This window comes from Ascaphus truei, chromosome 3, assembly GCF_040206685.1.
Source record: "Ascaphus truei isolate aAscTru1 chromosome 3, aAscTru1.hap1, whole genome shotgun sequence".
In the NCBI taxonomy this organism is placed as follows: Eukaryota; Metazoa; Chordata; class Amphibia; order Anura; family Ascaphidae; genus Ascaphus; species Ascaphus truei.
Window position 1 is genome coordinate 369,489,267 of NC_134485.1, and position 10,099 is coordinate 369,499,365.

General features: G+C 36.9%; 1 protein-coding gene across 4 annotated transcripts in view; it reads left to right on the forward strand.

The window, feature by feature from the left end:
• Positions 1-10,099, forward strand: part of SLC7A1 (solute carrier family 7 member 1) — a 36,351-nt gene that overhangs the window by 25,139 nt on the left and 1,113 nt on the right. For 3 of the 4 annotated variants that reach the window (XM_075592171.1, XM_075592170.1, XM_075592172.1), the window contains exons 10-12: positions 750-916; positions 2,553-2,661; positions 4,798-10,099. The exon at positions 4,798-10,099 is cut by the window's right edge and continues 1,113 nt beyond it. In XM_075592171.1, coding sequence (XP_075448286.1) covers positions 750-916; positions 2,553-2,661; positions 4,798-4,982 — 461 coding nt within the window. In that variant the 3' untranslated portion in view covers positions 4,983-10,099. The remainder of the gene's footprint in view (positions 1-749; positions 917-2,552; positions 2,662-4,797) is intronic. The other variant, XR_012800004.1, reaches the window with a different exon arrangement.

Sequence of the window (10,099 nt, forward strand, 5' to 3'; positions counted from 1 at the left end):
TTTCCTGTCAGTTGGTTAATGTGTACGATGGAATTCCCGGAGGGACATGGGGGGGGGGAGGGAGGAGAGAAACTGGGAGGAATATACTGATCAATGCACTTTTATTTCCTTTCTGTTGTATTGGCGGTCGGTATACATCTTATAATTTCACACAGGCCTATAATGCTTCATTTTCCTGAGTATTTGCAGGCAGAGTGCAGTGTAATATGAAGATGCAGTCTCACATAGCAAAATGGTTTTATTACATTTAAATATCTAGATGGGCAAAACTTGAACAAATTAAGAAAAATATTTTAATAGTTTCCTAATGTTTAATGGCATTTAAAGTTTGGAATTGGGCTTTGGAGACCAGACTCTCAAACATTTTGCACGTAAAAATAGAAAACTATTGTAGTTCCTCCATTCATGCAGCATGGGCGTAATTGCAAGTGATTTTTATAGACACGCACACACAGAGGATGAAAAGGTGTTTATATTAATAAATAAAAAAAAACAAGATGCATAACAAACATGAAATTGGCATCTAGTAACATTTATTAATCATTTTTATGTATTGACTAATGTTTAGGACCTTGAAGATGGTGGCAGCTTTACTTTCACGTTTTCATGGACTGTATGGGGTGGCAGCTTTACTTTCATGTTTTCATGAACTGTATGGGGTGGCAGCTTTACTTTACATTTTCATACCATTTGCTAGACATCAGTACAGACCAATTAACGTATCCTTCTTCTTTGTTTTTTCTTCTCAGGTTTACTTATTATCTCTTTTTGTTGCCTGACTGTCCTTGGCCAAGACGCTCTGATGAAAGGACATGCAGCAGTAATTGTACCAGTTGCTTTAATTTTTCTTCTTTGTTTAATTTTCACTATTATTATTTGGAGACAACCAGAAAGCAAAACGAAACTTTCTTTCAAGGTAAGCAAAGAATTGGGAGACCCCAATATTCCAGACATGATTTTCAATGGTCTTATAAAAATAATACCCTTCTAAATACTGGACTTATGAGGAAGTCTTGGATTCCTTGAATGGGGTTTTTAAAGGCACTGTCCTCGACTACGCAAAAGTGGTCCTCTGGAGTAAGGGAGCAATCATGGGTGAAGTAACCATAAAACCTTAAAATGCTTCATAGAATTTCATGATTGGTGCCCACCTTTTTAACCTAGTCACTGCAATGCGATACAGGCCCCTCTGGCATTCAAAGAGCTGATTAACATTCACTAATCTGTACTGGGTAGGGTAAAGTTCAATTTACCGCGGCGCTCATCGCTCACTGATTTGTTCTAGGGAAAGTTAAGCTTGCAAGACCACCTGGGTCACTTCTTCAGACTCATGTTATCTGAAGGTGGGACATAAGGACATCAGTTTATCTCATGTAGTTATCATTTGCACCCTAGATTAATTTAACAGTTGTTAGGTCAGAATGGGTTTAATAGTAATATAGATCTGCAGGCTTTGTAGTAAATGGAAATATTAATTCAATGTCAGCACATTCTACAAAGGCTTATATATTTACACGAACATTCTGATCTTTCCCCCCCCCCCACCCCCCCACAAGGGACAATAACACAGCATGTATATGTTAAGACCCTGTTCTACAAAGTCAGACAATAGGGAGTTCCAAGAAGCATACAGTCTAAAATATGGGAACGAACATCTGAATGGAGCCTCTTGTAAAGAATGTCTCATTTGGGCCGTTGTCTTGTATATTATAGCGAGCTTGGTTGACTGGATTGTCTGTGGTAGCATTTTGAATCTGTCTGTATCCGTGAGAGCTCCTCACACTGAGGTTAGACATGGTCGGCTTATATGGAAACCTTGACATAAAAATGACATAATTTGTTTGGTGTGGGAACCATCTTTTGCATCTAGCGTTATTTGTGCTGGTGTATGATATTTGCTACTTTAGTATCGTACATCTGCTGCCTATTCTTTTGAGGTAAACTTTACCCCAGATAGTGGTAACCTAGTGAGAAACAATATAAAATTGAAAAGAGTAACCACTTTCATAAATCCTCCAATAGACCCTCCCTAAATTCCTCCTTAACCTAGCAGAATTATTTTCCAAATCTGGTGTGGTTTTTTGTTTTTTTTAATCAGTTCTGCAGTATTTTGCGGATTTTAATCCACCTCCCAAGCAGTGCAAGATATTTGCAACACTTTCCTGTTTGTGATAATTTGTTGCAAATATTCCCAGGAGTTTGAGCTGTAAAATTTAACAATAGATAATGTTACCATAGTAATATAAGGATATATTGTAGCTGTTGAGTTGCACTGACTGGAGCAGGCATTATATTAGGCACACAATCAGGATTTATAATGGGAGCAACATACGATTACCAGCTTAAATAAGAAAGTTAAATTATACATTGTCACATGCTTTACATGTTCAAATAATAATACAAAAACAGTTGTAAAGTAATATTGCTGCTTTAACCTTTTGGTAACATAATGCCACACTTACCACCATGCTTAATAGATGATGTGTCTGTCATATGCAGATTCACATGCTAATTATTTCATGTTCTTCTGTTCATTTACTTGTTCTTTTCAGGTACCGTTCCTTCCTGTACTTCCTATCTTGAGTATTTTTGTGAACATATACCTGATGATGCAGCTAGACATGGGCACCTGGGTACGATTCTCGGTGTGGATGGCTATAGGTATGATTTTTGCATACATCTTTAGACTTCGTTGTGAAAATATTTTTAATTTTAGTATTTAGTAGTTCTGTAATGTAAGCACACACCATTCAAGTTTGGTGATGCGCTTCAATTTATTCAAGACTAACAAAAAATAGCTGCTTCTATTTCTAATGTGTAGCACTTTTGAGAAGGAACAAGAATTAAAAAGTCAAAATACAATGAATAAAAAAAATCCCACATTGCCATACAATATACACTGTGTTCAGGAATAAAAGGGACCCTTGTGTGTTTTTTTTTGGTTTTTTTAAATTATGTATATTTCTCGCTCAATTCCCATGAAAATATGCATGTGTAGGCCTGTTATATAGATTAACACTGTATAGGAAGCACAATGTAGACAATCGGCTGATAACTAAATTGATTTACCAGATACACTGCGGTAGGTTCATGTTCGTTAAACGAGAAATAGGAGTTTTCCCTTCGTAGCTCGTAAATATACTAAACTGTTTATTTGCACCCTGCAACCTGCATGAGATTATCTTATTATTTGAGTGCTGTCTATCACTTGTTTTTTCTGTCTACTAAACTGTTGTAATCTAATCTAAAAATGTAAGATTATAAAGTTTCAGTTTAGTGTATGTTCAAAATGTCCTCCTCCGGAAACTCACGCCTTCTAGGAGAACACCGTTGTCTGATTGCATAATGGATAACGCGTTGATCCAGCTGCTCTCACTCCTGAACGATACGATGTTTTATGAATTGTTTTTTTTTTCAGTCCTCCTAGCGACATCTTTTAGCAGGAAAGATATTTTATGTAAATGTTTTGGGCCATAATTCTTGCTCGGTCTCGTGCATCTTCTTCGCTAAGCACCATTTTGTAACTATGCACTTGATGAGTTGGTCATACAGTCACTAATTCCAAATAATACTTTTAGATTATTAAATCATTCTTAAATGTAATAATATATTGTGACAGACCTGTAACTGCTCACATTTTCATGAACATTTTGTGATTTTTGTTTTCTGCAAGATATGATGAAAAATAAAAGGGGTCCTGTTTTTTCCGAACACCGTGTATAATAAACTTCCTCGTTCTGCTGGCATTTAAATTGTGAAATAATGTAACCTCTTTATTAATGCCACCTTTCATTAAATTACTCTGACATGTACAGTGCTATTATGTACCACTCTAGAAGTATCTGCTTGTAACGAAGTTATTTTTTTCTTAATGCGCTTAAGACAGAAGTTACTTTTAATGTTGGGATAAACATTGCATTGAGAAGATTGGTATATTGGCTTGACTTGGAACTTGTCGGCATATAAAGGAATTTAGCTCCCTGAGATCGTAATCATTTATGCAGGATGGCATGGATATGTTTGCTATGGTTCCGTGTAATCCAGTAAATTGGATAAATTCAACCCAAAAGATGGTACAATTATTTCAGTGGTCACATGACTGACTTTGAATCGGTTCAATTCAGTTTAAACACAAAAGGAGCAGACACAGGTTTGTCCTGTTAGAATATGACTTCCCAAGCACCCCCGCAAATTAGACTGTATGTAAAGCCTATAGAAGGCAACATTTATATATTTGTTTTATTATGAAGTGACTATGAATTAGAGACTAATATAGTAAGATGTATATCACCAATAAGGACATCATAAAATGTGTAAACATTTTTACTAGGACATGCTTTATTTTTGTATAATCCACCTGCTCCAGCAAACCATACCCCGTACGCTCTGGCAGTGAAGTAGCCTAAATAAGTGTTAACCTGATAAGTCTATCATGCAGGATTTGGGCAAATAAATTGTGTATATGATTTGCTAAACTGCACTCCAGTTCCCACCTTGACAAAGATGCATTTTGGAACAGAAATGCCAGTGGTAGCCGCACAATTAAATAAAACTTCCATGTTCACTGGCTTGCTGTTCTGTTTTAGATTACGTTCTTGGCCTTTGCCGAAAGCAACGTTTTGAACATCTTTTCTATATTTCTTGCATTTTCTGTGTAAATAACTATATTTTGACTTCATACAGCAGCATTATGTGGCATATATATTTATTTGCATGGGCATGTCTGTCGGTAACATATTAAGCATACTTAACTGATTTTTATAGATGCAATAATGGGATTTTTCTCTTTGGCCACAGGTTTCTTAATATACTTTGGATACGGCATGTGGCACAGCACAGAGGCCGCAAATTCAAGAACGGAAAGAAAAGCGGACAAATACAAGCAGTCCAACATTGTGCTTAACAATGAAAAACAGGCCTTTTTAGATGCTCCCGCAGCAGAACGTTCTGTCCCTGCATGGGGCACAGAAGATGAAGCCTGAGCAGTTCTTGAGATACCGGAGTTGATTGACTATGGTTCTCTTTATAACACAAGTAAAAGGCACTGTAATGGAAGCTTGTAACTGGCACACACAAACAAAAAAAACACGTATGCTAGTGGCTTTTCCTCGTACAAACCAAAACAAAAAGGTGACTACTTGTGCCAGTTGCCCATCAATGCTGCTATTATATTAAAAGATGAATATAGACTTTTGTTTTAAAAACGCACGCCTGCAATGGCTACGATATGCTGAATTCGATATAGAGCAATTGGCAAATGTAAACTATAGCAGACGGCAAAATGACCTTGTGTTTTTTTATATAAACCATGAATTGGGTGGGATAGATCTAAAAACGTTATATTAAATGTAAGTGGGACATTAGATGGTTCTAGAAATAGTTTGACTTTTTAAACATGTTATTGGCATCCAGAAAAAAACAAGTAGAACTGACACAATATTTTTATGCCTACGAGTTCTAGAAACCGCTATCCCTTGTTATATAATTGATTAAAGTCTTGGGGAGGGGGTCAACATTTGCTTTTTAAATATAATAATATTTCAGAGGTGGAGGCAATCAAAATACTCTGCAGAGCAAGGAGTTTACAGCCCTTTTTAGCATTAATTGTGCCTATTTACACTTCTGAAATAAATTAAGCATTTTGTTTTTAAATCTACCGTTTTCTGTCACATAAGAGAAAACAGTTTGCTTTATCTATCTTTTCATAGTGCAGGGCACTATGCTTCATCTTAATAGAGAGATGTGGTCCAATGTTTCGTTCTTCTGTATTTCATATTGAATGTAAAGTACCACAGAATAATTTTGTCTGTTAACTTCTGCTTAGAGCCTTATTCTATATAGTCCAATGCGGCCATTCGGCCTGTTTTCGTCCAAAAACCATTGTTGACTCGATGGGGATTTTTTGGTCCAAACTTCTGCATTGGAATATGCAGAACAAGGCCCCTCGTGTTGATGAGCCGTGTCATTTTTAGCTTCCTGGGTAGAAGTTTGGTGTAGTAATTGGGGTTCTTGGATTTAACAAATTAGTTGTTGGGATGAAATTCTTCAGACTCTATGGTCCTTTCAAGTCCCCTTACCTCCCTGTGCCTTTACCTTTCCAGCTGCGGTTGGTCAGAATATCCTCTGCAAAGCAGAAACAAGAACATCTAATCATTGCTATCGAGAGAGCTAGGTCTGTGTTGCCATGATTCCATCTCAGAGGTTGATACATGGGATCCTTTGATGTATAATTGTGAAGTACTTTTTAGGCTCTGTAAGAACCCACATTTATTATTATTATTATTATTTATCATTTCAAGTTTTTCACATCTACTTTAGCACTAGATTTTAGTTTCACATTGTCTAGTTTTTAATGTAGTATTTGTATTTCAAACACCATGTTTAGTTTATATTATAGAAAGTTAAAGTACTGCTGTTAAAATTTTAATATAGTTGTTGGTTGCAGTATACAGGGATTTGGTGACTGAAACCACAAATTCTACTGGATGCTGGATGATTAACCCAAGCAGTGTTACTTTTATCATTGTACATGATGTGGACTTTAAGTTTAAACCAAGTCAACACAGAGTTGACATTTGATGGCAATAGAAAGTGTCTTGAGATCCAACATCTGAACAAGGGGTCATTTAGCACACTCGCTGACATTACCTGTGAGACCTGCAATGCTTCTGGCAGCAAAAGAGATGGCGATTCATTGATGTATAGCTCTCATAAAGAGTTGAGGACTTCTATATGAAATTGTACAAGAACACAGATGGCAGGACAAAATCCAGCAGCAGAGCGAGACGAAACCACCAATGATGTTTTGTGCCTCCCTGTAGAAGAAGTGGCAAAGGCAAAATCCACAAAGAATAGGGAGGCTCAATAAAATTTTAGTTCTAAAAAAAAAAAAAAAAAAAAATGGGAAGGCTACTGGGAAAGATGGAATTACAACTGAAAATGTAAAATCTGGGGAAGAAGTAGAGAAAATCCTTTCAAAACTCTACTTGCTGCTCAAAGAAAAGGACATTCCTAGAACAATGGAGAATGTCATAGTTGTCCTCATCCTCATTCACAAGAAAGGCGATCAATAACTACTGACCAATCCGTCTACTTCCAATCACGTCCAAGATTTTTACGAAGATACTAATCCGCTGCAGCAGACATTAACTTCACCCTGCTTGGACGACAAGCAGGATTTCACAGTGGATCTAACACAATGGACCACATACAAGTTGTACAAGAAATTATTCCCCGAAGTAATGAATACGATCTACCACTCATTTTAGGATTTGTAGATTATGAAAAATAGTTTGATTCTGTCAACACCTCAGCAGTTTTAAATGCATTAAGACAAGGTGTTGAAGTATACATTGATAACCATTGGGCCAGACATATTTTGAGAAGAAATTACCATTGTTGAACGTAGATGCTACTAGATTAGACCTAGACGAAGACCAAAAGTATGATGGGAGGATTACAATCTGAAAAATTGTTGGCGCAATGTGGAGAAGGGAGGCTTGTGAAAGCAGTACTTGGTATGTCGCATAGAGTTCAGGAGTATTGCTGAGTGTACAGAGGGCTACCATTGTTGGTACTTGGTGTAATGGTTGTATGTGTGTGCGCATGTGCGCACCAGTACCTCATTAAGCTGTAATTAACATAAATGTAGCTCTATATTTTCAAGGCTGCCGGAAAGTAAGAACGTGACAAATTGTGTATGCCCTAGAATTTCACTAAAGGACACTGGAAAACAAGTTGGCTTGGCTAAAGATAGGGAATTGTGACTATTTTTGTTTTTAGCTCGTTTTTTTGCTATCAAATTGCTTTTAGCATGATCATTTCAGTGTTCATTAAAACTACACTGCTAAAAACTGTTACCCTGGTATGTGTTAACACTGAATCTCATTTTCCCTGTTAATTGTTGGACTTTTTAGTTCTGCACCACTGACATGGTGGAGAACAAACTTAAACGAGAGGGGGTGGGACTGGTATTTCCGGATGGTATGTCGCATAGAGCTCAGGAGCATTCTCTTCTGCACCAGTGCTCCTGTCAAGTGGATAGAGCCACAGAGCTTGATCTTCTCTCCAAAGTTGTTTTTGGTGAACATGTTGCCACTGCGTGACATTCAGATGGTATGGCCTAGGTTATCACTGCTATGCAGGTGATGCACAGCTCTACTTCTCCTGTAGTCCATGTAGTAAGGACCTACTATCAGGTATCAATACGTGTCTAACTGAGTGATCTCCTAGTTGGTTGAGATTAAATTTTGATCAAATGGAGGTTGTAGTGAATGGAGCTTGCTGTCTAATGAACACAAGACAGCAGCTGGGTCAGCCAACTGGCCTTGTGCGAGGGGTGTGGGGGGGGGGGGGGTTACCAAGCTCTGCTCATGTACAGAAATGTTCTGTCTCTTGATTGCAGATCAACACTTAAAGATCAGGTGTCTGCTGTTATCAGATCTTCTTATTTGTTTTCACCTGAGGTACATAGTCAGGGTTTTGCTGCTCCCACTCTTTGGAATGATCTGCCTTGTGTGGTCAGATGTCACCTCTCTGGAAATCTTTTAATCATTCAAAACCGGCTCAAAATATATTTTTATTTACCCAAGCATTTAATCTACCACCACCAGTCTGGCATTTACAGTAATACTAAACTTTACATCCTGGATTTTGTTACTTCCTATATTTTTGTATCTTGTTTGCTTTGATAGTTTTTAAATGTTTCTCTTCATTTTGTTATTTGTGACGCGCTTTGAGTTCCATTGGGAAGAAAGCACTATATAGATAGTTATATTTTTGTAGATGGTTCTTTTATTTTAGAAGTTTACCAAATTTGTATTCCTTTTCCAGAGCTTTTTATTACAGGCAAAGGGAAAAGCCACGTGCACAGTTTCTTTGCTTAAACCAAGGGAAAAGTCTCAGTTTATAAAATAGACCTTTTTAGAAGATGATTCTAACCCCTTAATCTTACACTGCGCTGTAAATCGGGCGACAAACATGGCAATCCAGAGTCTGCATCAACTGTTAAACATACACCCTAGAAAAGGGGATGGAAATAAAGATCGTAGAATAAAATGACTGAATAAGACACACGTTGTCATGCTTTGGGTTGTAGACATAAAGGGCAATATGAGAAAATAGTATTGCAGTAAAAATTTAAATATATACAGTAGTAACAGATGTGTAACAACCTTCCAGATGTTGAGGGCAAATAAACAAAGAATGCAAGAATTGATGGGAGATGCAAAAGGTAAATCTAGGGTGGCAGGGTTTCTCAATCTGGGTGCTAGAGACCCTGATGCACCAGCCTCATGGGGTTCCCCACACTGAAATCACAGCCTTTATTTTCCTGTGTTGCCAGTGACAGAGGAATGTCCAATATTATTTATGATCGCTAAGATATTTGTAAATATTTAGCCGTAATTAGGCATGTAATTTAAAAAAATTTTTTTTAATGAGTTTAACTGATGCAGTGCTTTTGATAGTACAAACATACAAGATTCTTCGTGGGGGACAAAAAGGTTGAGACACATTTGTTGATGGTTTTGAACCATAGGGGAAATGACTGATTTGGTCTAATAATGCCTTTTTTTCTGCTCAGACTAATCATAGAACCATAGACGTATAGAAACCGAGTAAATGACTGGAGGAAGGATTAATTTGGGAGTATAATCTTTGAGAACATAGTTTTGTTGCGAAATCTGTTTTAGAAACTGATCTGAAATGTTAGTTTGTGTTAAAAAAATGTATTTTAACTTATGATGCTGTTATGGCACCAGTGTTTTTGTCTTCTGCGATTTATGAATTTAACAAATTAAACCTCTGAAGAAGGTTACAGTAGAATGATTTGTAGTAAGAATGTGCATATGCAACAGTTTCTTTCCCATACAAAATTCGAATTATACAAAAAGGGGTTCAGAACTATGACATTGGATGTGCTCAGATTTACTTTTCATCACTTGCACCAACCTCACGAATGGGTGAGATCTCTGTATTTGCTTTAAAAAAAAATAACATTGTAGATGTACAATTTGTGAACACATCCCAAATAAAATGTACACATGGTTGGCCTCCTCATTGGTTATTTTGAAGATATAACAAATGCACTTTGCTTTAA